At 42.9% G+C, this 22,558-nt stretch overlaps 1 protein-coding gene across 2 annotated transcripts in view; it reads left to right on the top strand.

Moving 5' to 3' along the window:
• Positions 1-2,884: 2,884 nt before the first annotated feature.
• svopa (SV2 related protein a) overlaps positions 2,885-22,558 on the top strand; it is a 35,147-nt gene continuing 15,473 nt past the window's right edge. Inside the window, exons 1-5 of one of the 2 annotated variants that reach the window (XM_055655336.1) lie at positions 2,885-3,664; positions 18,709-18,869; positions 19,386-19,471; positions 21,599-21,697; positions 21,832-21,903. In XM_055655336.1, the coding sequence (XP_055511311.1) occupies positions 3,630-3,664; positions 18,709-18,869; positions 19,386-19,471; positions 21,599-21,697; positions 21,832-21,903 (453 nt within the window). In that variant the 5' untranslated portion in view covers positions 2,885-3,629. The remainder of the gene's footprint in view (positions 3,665-18,708; positions 18,870-19,385; positions 19,472-21,598; positions 21,698-21,831; positions 21,904-22,558) is intronic. The other variant, XM_055655335.1, reaches the window with a different exon arrangement.

Here is a 22,558-nt window from a genome sequence, read left to right as displayed (position 1 = left end):
AATGAACAGAGCTTTCCCCCCAAGATTAGGGAATCAATGAATCTTTAGTTTCCAAAACACAAATCATAAAACTGAACATCCAGAAGTGAGGAACAGAAGGCAACATATTGTGGGCTGTCCAACAGTTTGAATATTATTGAAAAGAGGGAAAGAGGTTTTTGTTATTTTTGTTCTTATTAATGTAAAACAATATTTGTATTGCTGCTAATTTCCTCACGGTGAAATAAATAGAACAGATTCTGTTACTGAGCAGTATACTGCTGCCATCTATTGAACCTGTTGCTTCCTTGCAGCTTGATCTATGCTGGGTTGGGAGCAGTCAATTAACTTGCCATCCATTTGTGCTTTCTTCCCCTTTTACCACACCAGTGGGGTGGGAGATTGCAACTTTCACCTGGTCCGCCCTGTTTCGACGAATGCAATCAACCCGGCGTGCACAATCAAATAAGATCAAATAGAACAAGTTGTCCTACAACTTTAGGTTGTGCACACCACACACAAGAAGAATAAGACCACACCAGTCCCCCCACCACTGTTCTGATCATCCTTCCCATTGAGACAGTTGGAAATATATTGGAATATCCCAGTTGTAACTCTCTCTAATGAATGGATGGAACTGTGGCACAGCAGTAGAGTTGCAGCCTTACAACGCCAGAGTCCTCGGTTCGATCCTGACTATAGGTGCTGTCTGTACAGAGTTTCTACATACACCCAGTGACCTGTATGGGCTTTGTCTTCTGTCTGGTTAGCATGCAACAACCGCTATTCACTGTACCTTGGTACACGTGACAATGAACAAAAACTGAAATTGAACTGAAGCATTCTCTCTCCGACAACTAACCTACATTATTTGTTCACTCTGTTCTGCACCTGCTTCTCTCCATTGAATCCTTTCATGGGGGTCAAGGAAAGAGTGTTCACCTGTTTCCACCAATCTTTCCACCACCACGCACAAGAAACGCAAGGCAGACACTATTTTGCAGATGCCGAGAAGTGTGTTCAACTCTAGCTGAACAACTTCTAATCTTGTATGTGGACCCGATAAGAAGAAGAAGCTCCTTTCATGGAGCACACTTATACACGTGGGCTCATTAACATTTTATGCATATTGTTTCCTTTATGGACTTACCTATCTCCATAACATAGATTTGCCTTCTCGGCAATTTTCTGAACTGTATCGATTCTGTATTGAACAATTTCCACAGGGATTTCCCTTTTGCTGCAGATGGCAGAAACTTACACAGCAATTTATTGCCCCCGCTGCTGGTTACAAGGCTGTATCCAAGAGGCTGTACTTCAAAAGCAACCCAAAGCAGTGATCTCTAACCGTAGCTCTGCATTGACTCTGAAGTCCATTTGCACACACTTATCTCAGGAGGGCTGAAGAATACCAGGATTTCCCCCCATCCTAATCCATGGGTACTGGGGCAAAGGGTAGAATACCTACTGTCGCACTGGTTCAGGTCAGTTCACTCCACACAAACTTGAGAATGATACTACTGCAACCATCCTATTGATGATGCTATAACAATACACCACTGCGTGCAGCACAGTAGCACAACGTTAGAGTTGCTGCCTTACAGCGCCAGCGACCCGGGTTCAATCCTGACTACAGGTGCTGTCTGGTATGGTGCCTGTACATTCTCCCCGTGACCGTGTGGCTACTCTCCCGGTGCTCCGGTTTCCTCCCACACTCCAAAGACGTGCAGGTTTGTTGGTTAATTAGCTTTGGTAAGTTGTTAAGTTGTCCCTAGCGTGTGTAGGTTAGTGTTAGTGTGCAGGTTGATTGCTGGTCATCACGGACTCGATGGGCCGAAGGGCTCATTTCTGCACTGTATCTCTGAAGTCTAAGGTCTAATACTGGAAATAACAGTTGGATTACAGATTGTTTGAGCTAAAGTAAAATTAATGTTTTTGTATGCGGTGACTATTTAACCATTAGTGTATTAAAATCTTGGAAGTTCTTCCCCAGAGCTCAGCAAACAAATCCCTCCACACATTGAACAAAGTGGGGCCATGACTCTTTGCACACAATGGCTTGTGGTGGAAAATAACAGACAGTTCTCCAAGATGAGCCACATCTCGGGATTTTGTTAAATAATAAATGATGATATATTCTTTCTGCCAAAAATACTAACCGCCTGTTAACCTGAAAATCACAATAGTGTTTCTGAAAATAAATCTCAATCTGGCCTTTATCAGCCGCTTTGGACATGAACATACGGGGTTGGACAGGCTAGATGCAGGAAGATTGTTCCCGATGTTGGGGAAGTCCAGGACAAGGGGTCACAGCTTAAGGATAAGGGGGAAATCCTTTCGGACCGAGATGAGAAAAACATTTTTCACACAGAGAGTGATGAAACTCTGGAACTCTCTGCCACAGAAGGTAGTTGAGGCCAGTTCATTGGCTATATTTAGGAGGGAGTTAGATGTGGCCCTTGTGGCTAAAGGGATGGAGAGAAGGCAGGTACGGGATACTGAGTTGGATGATCAGCCATGATCATATTGAATGGTGGTGCAGGCTCAAAGGGCCGAATGGCCTACTCCTGCACCTATGTTCTATGTTTCTATGTTTCTAACATGGTACTGCACCCAGTTTACATTTTAGCAGCCTATCAAATAGAACTATACAGTGTTCGTAGAGGTCGAAGTAGAGGCCCAATCTGCCCACACCGACCAACATGGCCCAGCTACACTAGTCCCACCAGCCTGCGTTTGGCCCATATCCCTCTAACATGTACCTGTTTCTTAAACGTTGCATTTAAAACAACTACTTCCTCTGGCAGCTTGTTCTATATACCCACCGCCCTCTGTGTGAACATGTTACCTCCCAGGTTCCTATTAAATCTACCCCCCCATATTTTCGAACTATGTCCGCTGGGCCTCGATTCCCCTACTCTGGGGGCAAGCGACTCTGTGCGTCTACCCGATCTATTCCTCTCGTGATTTTGTATTTGTGTGTGTTTCCATTATGTACATACACAGTGTATGCAGGTCACAAATAACAATGGGGAAGCATGCTTTTGGCATGACGATAGTAGATTCCATTCGGTTTGTTGTCATAAACATAAATTATTTACAAGATGCTTGTAATGAAATATCTCTTTAGAGTGCTGAAATATATCACTGTTCATGTTTTGCTCAGAAACCATAGTTCCTGTAGTGTCTGTCACCTTGGCGACGGGGTTTAGATTAGCGTCCACCAATGGTCTCTGGCGCTATCCTATCCAGAACTGCGGTGTTGAACCCGCTGAGTCGCTACAAGTCGCTTCAGTGTCCCCGCTGTCGCTGTCCAGCCCCGTGGTGCTGATCCCGCTGCGTCTATTCAGTGTCCCCGCTGTCGCTGTCCAGTCCCACGGTGCTGAACCCGCTGCGCCTATTCAGTGTCCCCGCTGTCGCTGTCCAACGCCGCTGTGCTGAATCTCTTTGCTGGTCCCTGGCGCTGGATGCTTGATCGTCGCCGCTATCCGGCGCTGTGGAGCCTGCGGAGGAGTTGGAGCTGCTCCAGACTCTCGCTGCGCCTTCTTCCCCGTCAGTCTGCCGACTAGTGAGAATGTAAACGGCGACCGCCCTCGCTGCCACTCGCTGAGCGATGAGACCGGGAGATACGCCATCTGCATCCCACCAACATGGACGAAGACCTCTTTCAGCTTCGGCATCTACCGTGAGTAGAAACACACTGATTTTTTTTGCAAACCGATTCATACGAATAGGTCTTGTACGTTGGCGACATAGACACTGGGCCTGTGCATCATCCAGCTAGCCTGAAACAACAAGCTCCCATTCAGACTGTATCACTGGCTGGAGACGCTAAATAACATGGATTGAAATTCAATAAATTATGGCATTCTGCAATTCCAAAAAAAATCTTTAATCACATTTGAAAGTCTGCAACCGTGTTGATGGATGACTGTTGTCAGTTGCCTTAAAAGTATTTTCATGTAAAATAAAACAGGGCATTTGTGTAGCTGCTGTATGGTTTGTTTCTGGCTAGTTTTAAACAATACTTGCAGTATTAATATAAATCATTCAGCAAATGGGGCAATCTACTGTCTTAATTCAAAGACGGGGCATCTAAAAATTACTTTAATTGGTATTATATAGATTTTTCCTCTGTTTTTACTGTAACTGGTATTTTGCTGCCGATACTCGTTACTAAATTACCGGTGCATTTTAAATAATTTCCGTGGAACATTGGTTTTTGCAGATCACTAATGCAATTAATTCTGATATTTGCATTGTGATCAGGGACAACACAAAGCTTGTGGTTACCTCTTGAATGAATAATAGTTACTGTGGTGAAACTTGCAGGTACATCAGACACAGAGAAATCGAAAGAGCCCCCATCTCTTTGACTGCCCTATTGATTTGTACAGCTCATTATCTAATTATTGATTATTTTTAAAGCCCCACATTTTATATATGAGATCAATTTTATAATAGAGGTCCTCTATTAGCTTCAAACTTAAATATTTTCTTAATTTATATTAAGTAAAATTTAGTGCTACTCTTTTAAAATAAGTCTCAGTTTAACTTTCTACATTGATCTCCAAGCAGAATATTAAACGTGTAATCAGTGATCGCTATATTGAATAGCAGGGTGGGCTTGTAGGCTGAGTGGCCCACTGCTCCCATTTTCTTATGTTTCTATGTTTGTGTGCCTGACAGTCATGTTCATTAGCCTTGTGTTTAGGCCACAATTCAAACATTGCTCAAGCAAATTTTATAAATGACTTCAGTCATAGGACTATTTCTACGATGATTGGTTCACATGCAATAACCAATCAACCACCAAACCCAAATTGCAAATCAAATAATTGAAGATCGTAACTGGTGGGCGGTACTAATGTCATAAAGTGTGTCACATATTCACATTGTTAAATAAACATTGTTTGATTTGGAAATACGACTAAGCAGTTTTTAAAAAGAGGAATATCTCGTACAAAGCACCGACACTCAGATGGCAACTCTTTATAAAACACACCCACTAACCTATATTAATAGAAATGTATAATTATGATCTCATTCTTTCTGTTTTGGGAATGTAGAATGCATTTGAAATAATTTCTAATATCTTGATACATAGACACTATATATGAACACAATTTTACTGAAATCATATCACGTAGTCATTTTGTGCATCCTTGGTTTGTTGAATGATGGTACATTTAAATATTGCATATTCCACATCTGGGATAAGGGACAGCTATTATATGTTGATATGTATTTACTCTTATGTTTTATCTGATAGAGCATATCATTGCCTCCAGAATCGCCTGGCAAAAATAGATGATCAACCTTTTCTTCCCTTGACTCCCATTGCCCTCAACAGTGGCAATAAGACGTAGTTTCTTGTGTTGCAATAACCTAATAGTTTAATTTTTAATTAATTGATTTGAAAAGTTAGGTGGTTGCAACAGAACAGTGAAGAGGACTACACAAAATGTGGCTCCAATAGCTGCCCTGGGAGATGTTTATTTTTAAAACTATTCCAAGGACTAGACGACAAATCCAACCTTCAATGAAGTATTTATCCAACCCTTCTACCGTGCTCTGAATCATCTTGCAATGTGATCATCTCGCCCATAATTAATCATTGACTCCAAGTAGAGGCGGATAGTTCTTTGCAATTATTTTAACATAAAAACGGAAATTGCTGGAAATACACAGAGGGAAGAGAAACATTTTAGGTTGAAGCTCTTTCAGCGGAACTAGGAAGGAGATAAAAGAGGTTTATTAAGCTGCAAGGAAGATGGAGGAAGAGGGATCTCTCTGACAGGGTAAGGCTGGGCTGATCATGAAGATAAGATATAAACAAGGTTATCTGATCAATGAGAGAATGGGAGCAGTTAGATTGAGAATGTAGATAAAAAGAACTAAGATAAATGATTGTAGACGTTGTGAAGTGCAGAACAGAAAAACATGTCCTGCAAAATAAAACCATGCAAATATTCTGTCTGTTCCCTTCAGACGTTTATATATTTTAATTAGAACGACTGCACCCCTTTTTCCTCCTGTAGGGAAATTATTCCAATTCCTGTCAAACTACAATAGTCTTATTCGGTTCCTCAAGGCATCACAATTTGACCTTTCCTTTAATCTTTGCTACATTCTGTTTATGCATTAATCCCTATTTCATCGGGATCAATAAGTTCCCCTCCCCCCTCATTGAAAACATAAAACATAAAGTAATTTTCCTTTGTGCTGCATCATCTGTACACATATTGACTCTTGACTTTGCCACAACCTTGCTCTTTTCATTTGTGCAAATTCGGTCTTTTAAAATGTGTGCAATATTAAAATTATTATTCCCGCAAGTCATATTTTAAAATCTATCACATAATGCATCGTATTGGTACGATAGAATAACCAATGGACCCAATTTTGCAATGCTAATATTTATAACAGAATCTTGCTTTCTCTGCTTGCTACACTTAAACATCTATACTTTCATTTACTGAACAAAACATATTGAGTTGTAGATAGCTTAGTGCACGAGATGCTTAATTTGTGTTAGGAGTATATGTGTTGCCAAAATTCATAAAAGCAATGTTTGGTTAGTTGATGGAAGCTATTTCATGCCAAATTAAAACATTAGCTGAAACCAAGTGCCATCATTATTTAAAAAAATAAATTTAAAAAAATGAACAAAATACTTGTTATAACCAACTGAACATGTCAGTGGAGTTCAAGGAAGACTTTTTAAGGTGCTTAGTTATTTCTCCAAGTTGGTTTACGTTGGATAGGCAATGAGATAATGATTTTTGGATATCTTGTTGTAACTATGAATCAATATTATTGGAGATCCCATAGAACAGTGTAATGTAGGCATTCCAAGTTTCCAAATATAATCTTTTCAATGAGTCAGGACATGCCTGGGTTTCAGCAACTAAGTTACAGAGAAAGGTTGAACAAGTTAGGGCTTTATTCTTTGGAGCGCAGAAGGTTAAGGGGGGACTTGATAGAGGTCTTTAAAATGATGAGAGGGATAGACAGAGTTGACGTGGATAAGCTTTTCCCACTGAGAGTAGGGAAGATTCAAACAAGGGGACATGACTTGAGAATTAAGGGACAGAAGTTTAGGGGTAACATGAGGGGGAACTTCTTTACTCAGAGACTGGTGGCTGTGTGGAATGAGCTTCCAGGGAAGGTGGTGGAGGCAGGTTCGTTTTTATCATTTAAAAATAAATTGGATAGTTATATGGACGGGAAAGGAATGGAGGGTTATGGTCTGAACGCAGGTGTATGGGACTAGGGGAGAATACGTGTTCGGCACGGACTAGAAGGGTCGAGATGGCCTGTTTCCGTGCTGTAATTGTTATATGGTTATATTATATGGTTATAAAGACAAGTGGGAGGGTTCTGCCTCCTTCATACACTGTGAAAGTTACTTGAGAATACCTGTTAAGAGAGAGAGTGTTTGATACATATTTTATCATGGGGTGGGGTGGGTACAAGCTGGCAACTATCTGATGTCTGGCAGAACCAGCCCCAATTACAGCTGCTGTTGATCAGCACATTGTTTTCCGAGAAGTCCCAAAAGTAGAGGTTAAACGACCACATACAAAATGGTAGCTTTCTCTCTGCCCGCCACAGGAGATTAAGTGTTCAAGAGAAAATCTTGTCAAATGTGGACACTGTATTCAAATACTTGACAAATATGAGATTAAAAGGGTATGGTTATAGCTTTGTAAACTTGGGATAACATTACACTGTTCTACGAGATCTCGTGATATTGATTTCTAGTTAATACTATAACATATCCAAAAGATAGTCCTTATTCCAGCTCCAGTGCCTTGCAGTGTATTTACAACCAAAGGAAATATTGCTGCGGGTTTTTCTTAATGAAATGACTATATCTTAATTATAACATGAGAAAAGTAAGATACAAAGCCATGTATGCAACAATTAAGGGTGATATGATCTTATAAGTCATGGAAAAATCGAGTCAATAACTACAATATTGTGCACAAACTTTGGGATCATATGTAGTTCGTATACATGTAAGGTATAAAGTGATGTAAGCAATAATTTGAGGGTGATATGATCTTAAAAAAATAATGAAAAAATCTAGTTCATATTTACAATATTCTGCATAAACTTTGGGATCATATACAGTTCTTGGGTAATAATAGGGTTTAATGGATATAGTGTGTGCAAATATAATTCATTGGTTATTCATGCAACATTCAACCATAATTTCATATTGTTTAAGAAGGAACTGCAGATGCTGGAAAATAAAAGTGCTGGAGAAACTCAGCGGGTGTCGCACCCCATAATTTCATATTGTTGTTTTTACCTAAATACCAAAGCTGATACCAATTATGTTTAAGAAGGAACTGCAGATGCTGGAAAATCGAAGGTACACAAAAATGCTGGAGAAACTCAGCGGGTGCAGCAGCATCTATGGAACGAAGGAAATAGGCAACGTTTCGTCCCGAAACGTTGCCTATTTCCTCCGCACCATAGATGCTGCTGCACCCGCTGAGTTTCTCCAGCATTTTTGTGTGCCTCTGATACCAATTATGGTATGGGGTTATTGGTGTGTTGGTAATTTAACAATACACTCTTTAATGGAAGTTTGTTTCAGCTTCTGATGTAATATTATAAAATATCTTCATTTATGAGATGACCATTATTGATCCATAACTTTATGTCTCACAGATCAGATCTCATTGCAATGGAGATATTTATCTATTCAAATTGCCTCTGCTATTGATATTTTCTTCCCAGGTTTGTGTGAGATTATGTTTTTGTCTGCAGAACCAGGGGCCGGCAGGATGGATGATGTGATTGACATTGCAAAATGACATTGGTATTAGTTTATTTTCAAGATAAAGTGAAAAACATTGTTTTACTTACTGTCCAGGTCAATTATACAATATGTGAGTACAACAGCTAATATAAAAGAGAAATTAAACAGAGTGCAGAATAAAGTGTCGCAGCTACCGAGAAAGTGCAGATTCTGTAAAAGTGCAACAAGATAAATTGGGAAGGATAGACGCAAAATGTTGGAGGAAGGTGCAGGCAGCATCTCTGGTGAGATGGAATGGTTGACGTTTCGGATTAAGACCCTCGACCCAAAAAGTCACCCATTCCTTCTCTCCGGAGTTGCTGCCAGTCCCACTAAGTTACTCCAGCATTTTGTATCTATCTTCAGTGTAAACCAGCATCCACAGTTCCTTCCAATAAGCTAAATTAGAAGATCAGGAATACATCCTCAGCACATGAGAGGTCGATTCAAGAAGCTGATACCAGCAGGGAACAAGCTGTTTTTGTAGGTACACAAAAAAGCTGGAGAAACTCAGCGGGTGCAGCAGCATCTATGGAGCGAAGAGCGAAACTGTTTTTGTATCTAGTGGGGTGTGTTTTCAAGCTTCCATACCTTCGGCCTGATATGAGATCGTAGCGGGGAGAATGACTGCGATGGGAGTGGTTCCTGCTCTCCCGTGGCAGTGAGAAGTGCAGATGGAACGAGGGGGGGGGATTTGGGGGGGGGGGGGGGGGGGGGGGGGGGAGGTTAGGCCCAAGAGTCACACGTGCCTGCATTTGGCCCAGATCCCTCTAAACCTATCCTATCCATGTACCTATCTTAAAGAACTACTTCTTCCGGCAACTCATTCCATACACCCACCACTGTAAAAAAAGTTAGCCCTCGCTGTTAAATCATTGCCCCTTCGCCTTAAACCTATTTCCCCTGGTTCTCGATTCCTCTACTCTGGACAAAAGACTCTGCGTATTTACACAATCTATTCCTCTCATGCTTTTGTACTCCTCTATAAGATCACCCCTCATTCCCCTGTACTCCAAGGAATAAAGTCCTCACCTGCTCAACCTCTCTTCATAGTTTAGATCCTTGAGTCCTGGCAACACCCTTGTAAATCTTCTCTGCACCCTTTCCAGCTCGACAGCATCTTTCCTGTAACATGGTGACTAAAACTGGACACAGTACTCTAAATGCGGCCTCGCCAATGACTGCAACATGACCTCCCAACTTCTTTACTCAATCCACTAAACGAATCTAACATGAATCCAATACATATCAAGAGTAAGAATAATGAAGGATTTTTTTCTGACAAAGTATTTACCAACTTGTGTCAAGACCAACTTTGTGGGAATTGGTGACATTTATTTTCTAAACCAGACTGATATGCCTTTAAGGAAAGTGTCTATCATTGCCTTGAAGGAATAGTTGGCAGCTGTCACGAAACATATTCCTTGAGATGTTTTTAATGTGATCCACCATGGTTCTGCCTATAGTCACTTAAAATGTTCATCCTCGGAGGTCTTTCAACAGGCAGATGAAAGCCTACAGCATAGAACATAGAACAGAACAACACAGAAAAGGGCCCTTTGGCCCACAATGCCATGTTAAACTAATCTTTTCCTGCATGAGATCCATATCCCTCCATCCACTTGTGCCTATCTAAAAGCCTCTTAAATGCCTCTATCATATTTGCCTCCACTATCACCCCTGGCAGCACGTTCAAGGCACCCACCAAACTCTGTATAAAAGGAAAAAATACACCTCTCATTTAAACATTGCCTCTCTCACCTTAAAGCTATACTCTCTAGTCCTTGACATTGCCACCGCTGTGAAAACCCCTTGTTACCCTAAATGAAATATTGGCATTGATCTTGGTTATTATTGACATGTACCGAGATACAGTGAAATTCTTTGTTTCACATAAACCTTTTGTTACCCAAATAAATGATTCCTGACTGTGAGTCAGGGTTTACATTAAAGTAAATAGAACTGTCAGATCAGACTTGACCTTATTAAATGGCGGAACAAGCTCAGGAGGTCAAGCAGTCTTACCCTGCTCCCGCTTTGTACAGAATAATGTGACATGTTCAAAAAAATGAGATTCATATATCATTTTAATTGACATGATTGTTTTCTCCTTGGTTGATCAAAGCAGTGTCCTGGATATTAATGCCTAATTCCCAAAGCTGGCTAGCCAGTCATGGAGGATTACCAATCTACCTGTCCAAGGAGCTGACCTTAGGGCGGCACAGTGGTAGAGAAGCTGCCTTACAGCACCAGAGCCCCGGGCTCGATCCTGACTATGGGTGCCGTCAGTAACGTGTTTGTATGCTCTCCCTGTGACTGCGTGGGTTTTCTCCAGGTGCTTAGGTTTCCTCCCATGCACCAAAGATGTAGAGGTTTGTAATTAAATTGAATGAATGAATGATTGAATGAATGAATGCATGAATAAGTTTATTGACCAAGTATTCACACACAAGGAATTTGCCTTGGTGCTCCGCCCGCAAGTGACAACATGACATACAGTGATAGTTAGGAATGACACATAAAACATGAAACATTAATAATAAAACATTATTGATTAAACATGTGAATTAAATAAAATACCAGAGCAAATGGAGGCTACAGATGTTTGGTTATTGAGTAGAGCTACTACTTGTGGAAAAAAGCTGTTTTTATTGGCTTTGGCTTTGGTAAAGAAAATTGGTAGATTGTCCCTCGTGTGTAGGATAGTGCTCAGGCAGGGTGGTGATCGCTGGTTGGTGCAGATTCAGTGGGCTGAAGGGCCTGTTTCCACATTGTATCTCTAAAGTTTAAAGTCTAAAGTCAGCAGATACTTCCAGTGTTAGACTTGGTGCTCTCCAATCTCCTTGCTGAAATTCAGATAAGAAGCTTTTCATATTTCAAAGGATTAATATCTACTTTCCCTGCGGGGAATAGAGGATTTGCAGGAATGAGCAGGTTATTATCAGCCAATGAAATTCCAGTTTAATGACAGGCCGAGTCTACAGTTTCCCTTTCCTTACTACCATGGTAACTCATTTCCATAGTGACACAACGTAGATCAAAAGTTTTACAAGATGGAGGTAAAGTTACCTTGAGGGGCCAAACACCATGTTCTGCAGAAACAAGGAACTGCAGAAGCTGGTTTTCAACAAAAAAAAAACCCACAAAGCGCTGGAGTAACTCATTGGATCAGGCAACATCCCGGAGAACACAGATAAATGACATTTGGAGTCGGGACCCTTCTTCAGACTTAGTCATGTGATGAATTATGGCATATTCTTAATCTTCAGTCTGAAGAAGGATCCTCACCTGAAATGATACCCATTCAATAGTCAATAGTCAATTTAATTGTCATTTGGACCCCTTGAGGTCCAAACGAAATGCCGTTTCTGCAGCCATACATTACAAACAAATAGACCCCAGACACAACATAATTTACATTTTACATAAACATCCATCACATTGCTGTGATGGAAGGCCAAAAAAAAACTTATCTCTCCCACTGCCCTCTCCCGCCCCCCCCCCGATGTCAGAGTCAAAGTCAAAGCCCCCGGCTGGCGATGGCGATTGTCCCGCGGCTATTAAAGCCACGCCGGGTGATGCGAGATCGCACACCGGGTCTTGATGTTAGAGCCCCCAGCGTGCGCTCGCACAGTCCCGCGGCCATTCCAAGCCGCGCGGGGCGGTGATGTTAGGCCCCGCTCCAGGAGCTCTTCGACCCCGCCACTCGGGCGGGAGAAGTCGCCGTTGCAGGGGCCCAGAAAGGCGGTCTCCCTCCAGGGATCCGCGGGCTCCCGGTGCCGCCGTCCACTAGACCCGCAGTTGCAGCCTCCGAATCTCCGGAGGTCGGCCGCAGCAGCAGCAGCAGCAGCAGCAGCGCTCCTCCACCGCTCCACCTGCTCCGGACTCGGCCAGCTCCACGACAGTGAGGTGAGTCGCCGGCACCAGAGTCCCCGGCTTCTCCTGTTGGAGGCCACTCCTCGTTGCAGCCCCAACGACAACGGAGACCAACAAGAAAAGGTCGGGTCTCCCGTGCAGGTCTCTTGGGATGCTGCCTGACCTGCTGAGTTACTCCAGCACTTTCTAACTATATTCTGCACTCTGCTCATTTCCTCTTTTTCACTTCCCGATGTACTCATGTATGGTATGATACGTCTAGAACAGTTTTTTACTGCATCTCGGTAAATGTGACAATAATAATTAGATGACTAAGGATATTAGGCATGCCAACAGTGACTCTTACCGATTTCTATAAATGCATCATAGAAAGCATCCTATTGAGATTCTTCCCAGTTTGGTCTAGCAACTGCTCTGCCCAAGACCACCAGAAAGTGAAGAAAATTATAGATGCACCCCGTCGATTACACAAACCAGCCTCCTCCCCATCTAATCCATCTACACTTCATGCTGCCTCGGGGAAAGCGGCCAACATAAGCAAGAACTACTGGAACTGCTTGTCAGGCAGATGATACAAAGTTCAAAACACACACCACCATATTTAGGAACAGCCTCTTCCACTCTGTTACCAGACTTTTAAACAGGCCTTTCAATTCCTAAGCATGAATTCCCGACCTCCCAATCCACGTTGCAGCCCTTGCGCTTTTTTGTTTTATCTGCACTTTCTCTGCAGCCGAAACAGTATATTTTGCACTTCCTGATGTACTTGTGTGGTATGATCTGCCGGGAAAACATAGTTTTAAACAATACCTTGGTACACATGAAAACGGTAAACCATTATGAATAATAATATGATCTGCGACACACTGTTCTCCTGACAAGATGGCACGAAGCCAGGCGATGCTTTGCATGCTGGTCCCAGAAGGGGATCTACTATCATTCATTACAATCGCTCCACTCTTTTAAATCGTTACTTCAACAGCATCATTTCCTTACACTAACTATGTTCTTCTTAATTCTCTCAATTGGAATTATTGAACCCAGCATGGGAAGGCCACCAATAACAGAGGGAGTCAGGGGGGGGGGGGGGGGGGGGGGGGGGGGGGGGGGGGGGGGGGGGGGGGGGGGGGGGGGGGGGGGGGGGGGGGGGGGGACGACGAGAACAAAAAGGATCTTTGGGAACTAGATTAAAAACTTTATCCCAGAAATTTGAATAGCAAAGTAGATGGAAATCAAGTTACCTGCTAAGTATCTCTTGCACTAAAGATTTTTATTTCCAAAATTTGAATACTTTGCATTAATTTGATGTAATCATGATGTAATCGTGACCAGATGTTACCAGTGGGACTCCCTTTTTAAACCTGAGATGTACGATTCCTTGCAGTGAGAATAATTGGCATTTGGAAGGATAAAGCTACACATAGGGTAGCACGTTGGCGCAGCGGTAGAGTTGCTGCCTTACGGCGCCAGAGACCGGGTTCAATCCTGACTGTGGGCATTGTCTGTATGGAGTTTGTACGTACAGCCCGTGACCTATGTGGGGTTTTTCCAAGTGCTCCAGCTTCCTCTCACACTCCAAAGACGTGCAGGTTTGTTGGCGTTGGTAAAATTGTAAATTATTCCAAGTGTGTGTAGGACAGCGATCGTTGTTCGGCGTGGGCTCATGGGCCTGTTTACCCGCTGTGTCGCTAAACTAAACTAAATTGCATAGTCCTGGTGCATATCAGTTCTGTTTAGTTTATTGTTTAAGAAGGAACTGCAGATGCTGGAAAATCGAAGGTAGACAAAAATGCTGGAGAAACTCAGCGGGTGCAGCAGCATCTATGGAGCGAAGGAAATAGGCAACGTTTCGGGACGAAACGTTGCCTATTTCCTTCGCTCCATAGATGCTGCTGCACCTGTTTAGCTTATTGTCATATTGCATATGGAAAATCTATCTTATCTGCTCATTATTGTGTTCGTTCTATTCTTAACCCATGATGGTGAGTCATGTAATTGCCATTGGAATGCGCTGGCTCGTCAAGGGAGTTAAATTGGGCTGAACCCAATTAACAGGCATTCGAGGGTCTGATGAACTGACAGCTCATTTTGTGCTTGTCGTGCACATTATTATATTGGTGAAAGCTGCGGAGAGCTGGTCATTTTAGGAGTGACAATCAGTAGCTGATGGAGTGCTGCAGTTTTCAGTCCTGGAGGCTGAATTATTTATATCTACATTGATGCAGGGTCTGGGCAAACTCTGACTACATTTGCTGATGTCAGACAGGTAAACGGTTAGCAATTTGTGAGGAGTATTACAAATGGCTGTAGATCAGGCTGAGTGGGTTGGCAAATGGAATATAATGTTGGAAAATGTGAAGCTATTCAGTTTGGAAGGAAGAGAAAGCAAATGATTAATTAAATGGTTAGTGACTAACAGATCTTGTGAGCCAAGAGAGCTGGTGTTGCTGTTACATGGAATACAAGGCCCTTATGGCAACGGGGTATGGACCAGGGATGGCATGGTGGCGCAGCGGTAGAGTTGCTGTCTTATGCCCCTGTCCCACTTAGGAAACCTGAACAGAAACCTCTGGAGACTTTGCGCCCCAGCCAAGGTTTCCGTGCGGTTCCCGGAGGTTGCAGGTGGTTGCCGGAGGTTGCAGGCAGTGGAAGCAGGTAGGGAGACTGACAAAAACCTCCGGGAACCGCACGGAAACCTTGGGTGGGGCGCAAAGTCTCCAGAGGTTTCCGTTCAGGTTTCCTAAGTGGGGCAGGGGCATTAGCGCCAGGGACCCGGGTTCGATCCTGACCTCGGGTGCTGTCTGTATGGAGTTTGTACGTTCTCCCTGTGACCACGTGGGTTTTCTCCGGGTGCTCCAGTTTCCTCCCACGTGTGGGTTTGTAGGTTAATTGGCTTCTGTGAATTGTCCCCAGAGTGTAGGATAGAACTAGTGTATGGGTGATCGTTGGTCAGCATGGGTTGAAGGGTTTGTTTCCATGTTGTATCACTAAACTATACTAGATATGATTTGCCTGTGCATCTTGGTACACGTTCCAATAATAAACCAATACCAAATATAAAAATAGTTTTTGACGCAGGCTTAAGCACGAGGCACTGATGAGACTGGATCTGGGGCATTGCATATACCTTTGATCTTCATATTCAAGAAAGGAAATGCTTCCAAATAAGGCAATATAGAGAAAGTCTGCAAGTTTCGTTCCAACGATGAAGGGTTTAATGTATTAAGAAAGGATAAGAAGGTGGTGCCTTTTCTCATTGAAGGTTAGAAGGGCACACCGTGGCGCAGCTGGTAGAGCTGCTGCCTCACAGGGCTGGAGTCCTGGGTATGATTCCGACCCCAGTTGATGTCTGTGTGGAGTTTGCAGGTTCTCTGTGTGGCTGTGTTGGTTTCCTCTGGAATGGATGAGAAAGTGGGATAGCAGAACTGGTGTGAACGGGCGATCGATGGTCGGTGTGGACTCAGTTTCCACGCTGTATCTAAACTAAACTAATGAGCGGTGATCTTATTGCAACATGAGTGTAATTGTCAGGTGGGAGTTTCCCCTTACTATTGTTCTGGATAAGCAGTTGGCCATTTCGGTCAGAGATGAGTAATGTATTCTCTGAGGGAGTCATGAAACTTTGGAATTCTCGACTGTGAATCTGAATCTGAATCTGACTGCAGCGAGCTGTGGCGGTGGAGTCATTAAAAATATTTAGGGTTGATGTGGATGGACATTCAAATGACTTCTGGGAGGAACAGCGTGGGGAAGTGAAGCCAAGCTTGTGTCAGCTATGAACTCATTGAGTAATGATGCAGCCTGAATGGGCTGAATGGCCTATTCTAGCCCGCTTAGTGATGTTGTTGCGCATGTTCAGGACTCTGCTTGATGTACAGGTATAGAAACATAGAAAAATAGGTGCAGGAGTAGGCCATTTGTACCTTCGAGCCAACGCCACCATTCAATATGATCATAGCTGATCATCTAAAATCAGTACCCCATTCCTGCTTTCTCCCCATATCCCTTGATCCCTTTAGCCCTAAGAGCTAAATCTAACTCTCTTGAAAACATGCAGTGAATTGGCCTCTACTGTCTTCTGTGGCAGAGAATTCCAAGATCTAAATCTAACTCGCTCTTGAAAAAGGTATGTGGCTGATGTACATGAGTCTGCCTGATATACAGGTGTGTGCCTGAGATATTAAGTCCCTTTGCAATGTAAAATTAGGGACCAAATACATGGAGGGCAGGGTGCCTCTCAATACTTTGGAGTGTACAGAACCACATCTTTACTATCTAAGTTGCACTGGAATTTTTCAAGTGCAAGCTGGTGGTCATTTATAGGTCCATCTGTAATGGACTTCCTCTGCTTCTTTCAGCTCCGATTGCCTGGTTTAGTTTAGTTTAGTTTAATTTGGAGATACAGTGCGAAAACAGGCCCTTCAGCCCACCGTGTCCGGGTTGACCAGCGTTCCTGTACACCAGCATATTCTGCACACCAGGGACAATTTACAATCTTTACGGAAGCCAATTAACCTACGTCTTTGGAGTGTGGGAGGAAATCGGAGCAACTGGAGTAAATCCACAGTCAAGGGGAGAATGTACAAACTCCGTACAGACAACACACATGGTCAGGATCAAACTGGGTCACTGTAAGGCAGCAACTCTTCCACTGCACCACCGTGCTTCCTGGTCTCTAGATGCTCCTCTGATTATGACCAATCCTCCCTTATAACCTGAGCTGGTACCCAAGCCAATGCTTCCCAGAACTTGGGGACTCAGTTCAGGAAAACCAATGGATTATGAATTATTGAAATGAGTGAAACATTTTAGCGTGGTTGTTCGCCACTCGTGGTGAAACATTTGAGAATTTCGTTGTCTAATGCATTTCGTTGTCTCGTGGTCAAAGGCTTAGATAAAAATTGAATCTGAAGAGGATGTTTTCACTTGTGGGAAAGTCTAGAACCAGAGGGCATGCCCTCAGAATTATAGGATGTATCTTTAGAAAGGAGATGAGGATGAATTTCTTTAGCCAGAGCATGGTGAATCTGTGGAATTCATTGCCACCGACGGTTGTAGAGGCCAAATCAATGGTTATTTTTAAGTGGAGATTGACAGATACTCGACTAGTATGGATGTCATGGATTATGGGGAGAAGGCAGGAGAATGGGGTTGAGAGGGATAGATCAGCCATGATTGAAAGGAGTAGGAGACTCGATGGGCTGAATGGGCTACTTCTGTTTCTATGACTTAAACTTATGAATTATTAATGCCATGTCAGGTTGTAGTTCAGTTCCAGGGATATAACGAACGTGGAGATGTGAATAACCAATAGTTATTTATCTGGGGGTTTCAGTCATTCAGCTTTTGGAGCGAGCCACTGAATTAATTCTGTTTCAATCGGTCGAATGAATTCTCCTCATCTATTCCCCAATTAACCGACTCAATTTTACAAGAAGTATTTAAACAAAAGTAATTATATTTTTTGCTGGGAGTACGGAAGACAAACTCCCTTGATATTGATGTCCAAGGCGTTCAATTTCATGTCTTGATGGTTCACTGATTCTTTAAAAGGCTTTACTAGTTGCGTTTAGTTTAGTTTAGAGAAACTGTGGGGGAAACAGGCCCACCGGGCCGCCACCATGACCGACCAGCGATCCTGCCCACTAACACTATTCTACACACGTTAGGGACAATTTTGCTAAAGCCAATTAGCCTACAAACCTGTATGACTTTGGAATGTGGGAAGTAACCGGAGGTCGCGGAGAAATCCCACGTAGGTCACGGGGAGAACATTTAAAAACTCCATACAGAGAGCACCCGTAATCAGGATCGAACCAGGATCACTGGCGCTGTAAGGCAACAACTTTACCGCTGCGCCACCGTGCCGCCTGTGATCTCGTCTAAAAAGAAACAGTTGTTTCAATAATATTGCTTTAGCAGAAATGCTTGCCGTTACAGGATTGGGCCGTGATGAGTGTCTTTGTGACAATTCCTCTATTAAAAATGTTGCTGTTGACAATAACATCTGTTGACTCCTTGCCTGTTGGGTTTCCCAGAGTGGTCAAGTTTCGTCGCACGGGTGAAAGTGCAAGGTCAGAAGATGACACGTGCTCTGGGGAGCACGAGATTGAGATTGAAGGGGTCCGATCCGAACTGGAGCAAGTCGAACTGGAGGATGGAGCCACAGTGCCCAAAGATTTCGCAAATCCAACTGACGGTAATGTCACTAATGGGAGATACAAGGAACTGCAGATACTGATTGACAAAAAAAGGCACAAAGTGCCGGAGTAACTCAGCAGGTCAGGCCGCATGTTCTTTGTACTTTTACTCTGTTCTTTTTGCCTTTTCATACCTCCAGTTTTGCTCTCCCCTGACTCTCAGTCTGAAGAAGGGTCTCGACCCAAAACGTCACCTATTCCTTTTCTCCAGAGATGCTGCCTAACCCGCGAAAGTTACTCCAGCACTTCTCCAAGTTGTCTGTCTCCAAGATGTTTGGATTCAGATGTATTGTCTCGTCGATAGAACAACCTGCTGAATATAATTCATTTGCAGTTTAGTGCGGACTAATAAGGCAACTAGCCTCTATGGAGCTGATCCATAAGCAGCACTTCACATGTAGAAGGAGAAGGTTGACATCATTGAAACCCAACCACATAATGGGAGATGAGGTGAAGGGGAAAATGGAGATCAAATAACAGATGTTTAGCTTTCAAATGTCTCTGTTGCTTCTTAGATGTGTTCATGGTGGAAGATGCTGTCGAGGCCATTGGATTTGGAAAGTTTCAGTGGAAACTCTCGGCCCTTACTGGACTGGCGTGGGTTAGTAGCATCAACTTGCTTTCTTTTCTCATCGCCTCTTTTGTCCACAGACAATACCGATGTATTTGTTGCATAATTGATGAAGACCGAGAACTGTGATCTTTGTACCACAAGATGAGAACCGGCTCCTTTGTAGAGAAGTCAAAGATTTTTAATGTCATGCTGAAACAGGCCCTTCGACCCACCCTGTCCACAACGACCAGCGATACCTGTACACTAGCACGATCCTACACACTAGGAACAATTGATCATCTTTACCGAAGACAATTAACCTACAAACGTGCGTGTCTTTGGAATGTGGGAGGAGACCGGAGCACCCGGGGAAAATGCACGCGGTCACATAGAGAATGTACAAACTCCATATTGACAGCGCCTGTAGTCAGGATTGAACCCGGGTATCTGGCATTGTAAAAGGCAGCAACTCTACTGATGGGCTACTGTGCCACCACCTATGTAGAATCATTCTACGTAAGTTGTACAATGAGTAAGTCACACCTCAAAAAGTACGAATTTATTGAGGTTAGGATTTTGGTTTATAAAAGTATGGGCTGAGAAATATAAATGGATTACAAATGAATAACTAAAACCATGGAGGGAAGGCATCCAACCAGGCCTGTTAAATAAACAATGTAGAATACAAAGTAGGTATATCCCTTTTATCTCTCTTTTTTTACTTTTAATATATCTTCTGTTTTCTTTTTCTCTTTTTCTTTGGCTTGCTTCTTAACTCTTTTTCGAGTTTTTCATTTCTAAGGGTCTCTCTTGATCACTCTCTCATGCACTTACTATCCTATCTAACTCTCTTTACCTTTCTTCGTTTTAAAGTTTAAAATATGAAGTGGTACAGGAAATCTATGATGTTATTTGTGGCTTATATCATGGTAATGTACACTACTAATAAAAAACAAAATATTAAAAAATTAAAATTAAATTAAAATAAATAAGTAATGTAGGGTTAGATTTGTAATATTTGCAAGTATTTTAGTTGCTTTTGCTGGATATAAATGTAGATATTTATCCTGGACGTGGCCTGCAAGAGGTTCTCGATCCAAACATCATCAATTTCTTCTCTGCAGAGATGCTGGCAGAGCTACTCCAGCATTTTGTGTCTATCTATAGGGAAGAGATTGAATAAGTTAGGAATTTATTACTTGGAGTGCAGGATGCTAAGAGGTGATCATACAGAGGCGTATAAAGACATGAGGGGGGAATTGATAGGGTGATGCACAGTCTTTTACCCAGGCTTGAGGAATCAAGAACCATGGGTTTGAGGTGACATGAGAAAAATGTAACAGGAACTTGAAGGGCAACTTTTTCACTCAGAAGGTGGTGAGTATGTGGATTGGACTGATAGATGAGGTAGTTGAGGCACTTCCTATAACAACATTTAAATAACACTTGGATAGGTACATGGATAGAAAAGGTTTAGAGGGACATGGGCCAAATGCGAGCAAATGGGACTAGGATGGATGGGGCATCTCGGTTAGCATGGATGAGTTGAGCTGAAGGGACCCTTTTCAAATTGTATAGCGCTCCGATTCTAGGTGATGAATCCTTTAGGAAATACTCCTTCACTGGAGTTTAGAAGGATGAGGGGGGATCTTATAGAAACATATAAAATTATAAAAGGACTGGACAAGCTAGATGCAGGAAAAAATGTTCCCAATGTTTGGGCGAGTCCAGAACCAGGGGCCACAGTCTTAGAATAAAGGGGAGGTCATTTAAGACTGAGGTGAGAAAAAACGTTTTCACCCAGAGAGTTGTGAATTTATGGAATTCCCTGCCATAGAGGGCAGTGGAGGCCAAGTCACTGAATGGATTTAAGAGAGAGTTAGATAGAGCTCTAGGGGCTAGTGGAGTCAAGGGATATGGGGAGGAGGCAGGCACGGGTTATTGATAGGGGACGATCAGCCATGATCACAATGAATGGCGGTGCTGGCTCGAAGGGCGAATGGCCTCCTCCTGCACCTATTTTCTATGTTTCTATGGCAGATTGGATATGTCCATGGACGGGATAGGTCTGATGGGCCAAATGGCAGGTTATCAGTCTGAGCGTCCCTACTTTCCTTGTGTATTTGCTGCTAGTATATCAGTATAATGTGTGTTACATGTGTTGCTTCATTTTAGATGGCAGATGCCATGGAGATGATGATCCTGAGTATACTGGCACCTCAGCTGCACTGCGAGTGGCGGTTACCAAGCTGGCAAGTTGCCTTCCTAACCTCGGTATGATATTCGTTGAAGTGTAAATGAGTTGCTCCGCAGCCCCGTGACTGAATTGACCACCAGCTGAGAAATTGTTCCGGATCCGCATTGATCCTTTATTTCTCCTGCCTGTTGCCCTACTTCTTCCAATGCAGATGGTGTTTATTGGAATGATGTCCAGCTCTTCGCTGTGGGGAAACGTATCAGACCAGTACGGCAGAAAGACAGTGAGTATTAGCAACGATGTTGGCTTCTACACCGTTCTCCTTGGCCCCTGAATCCTGTTGATAGTCGGCATCAGTCCACTACAATGACCACAGACAAAAGGAACTGCAGATGTTGGAAAACACAAAGCGCTAGAGTAACTCAGCATCTCCAGAGAACTTGGATAGGTGACATTTCGGGTCAGTTTGAAGAAGGATCCTGACTGGAAATATCGCCACTCCGTTTCCTCCAGAGATGCTGCCTGGGCCCATTGAGTTGCTCCGACACTATGTGTAGTACTTCACCTGAGTGACCAGTGTATCCCATTAACATGTGAGTTTACAATTATAGTCAACAAAGAATATGTGATCCAAATCCACCAGTGTTGTTAATTGACATTTGCAAAATAGTCTCTCCAGCAAGGGACATTTGGCAACAATTTAGTGAATGAATTTTTCTCTAGTGGGAAAGTCTCGGTCCAGGGACAATAGAATCAGAATAAAAGGACGTACCTTTAGAAAGGAGATGAGGAGAAAATTCATTAGTCAGAGTGGTTTTGTTGTCTATGTACTGTACAATGACAATGACAATTAAAGTTGAATCTGAATCTTAATTTATATTTAAGAGGGAGTTAGATGTGGCCCTTGTGGCTAAAGGGATCAGGGGGTATGGAGATAA

The sequence above is a fragment of the Leucoraja erinacea genome, chromosome 25, assembly GCF_028641065.1.
Source record: "Leucoraja erinacea ecotype New England chromosome 25, Leri_hhj_1, whole genome shotgun sequence".
Lineage (NCBI taxonomy): Eukaryota > Metazoa > Chordata > Chondrichthyes > Rajiformes > Rajidae > Leucoraja > Leucoraja erinaceus.
Note: the sequence above shows the minus strand (reverse complement) of the source record. Positions and strands in the feature narration are given on the sequence as shown.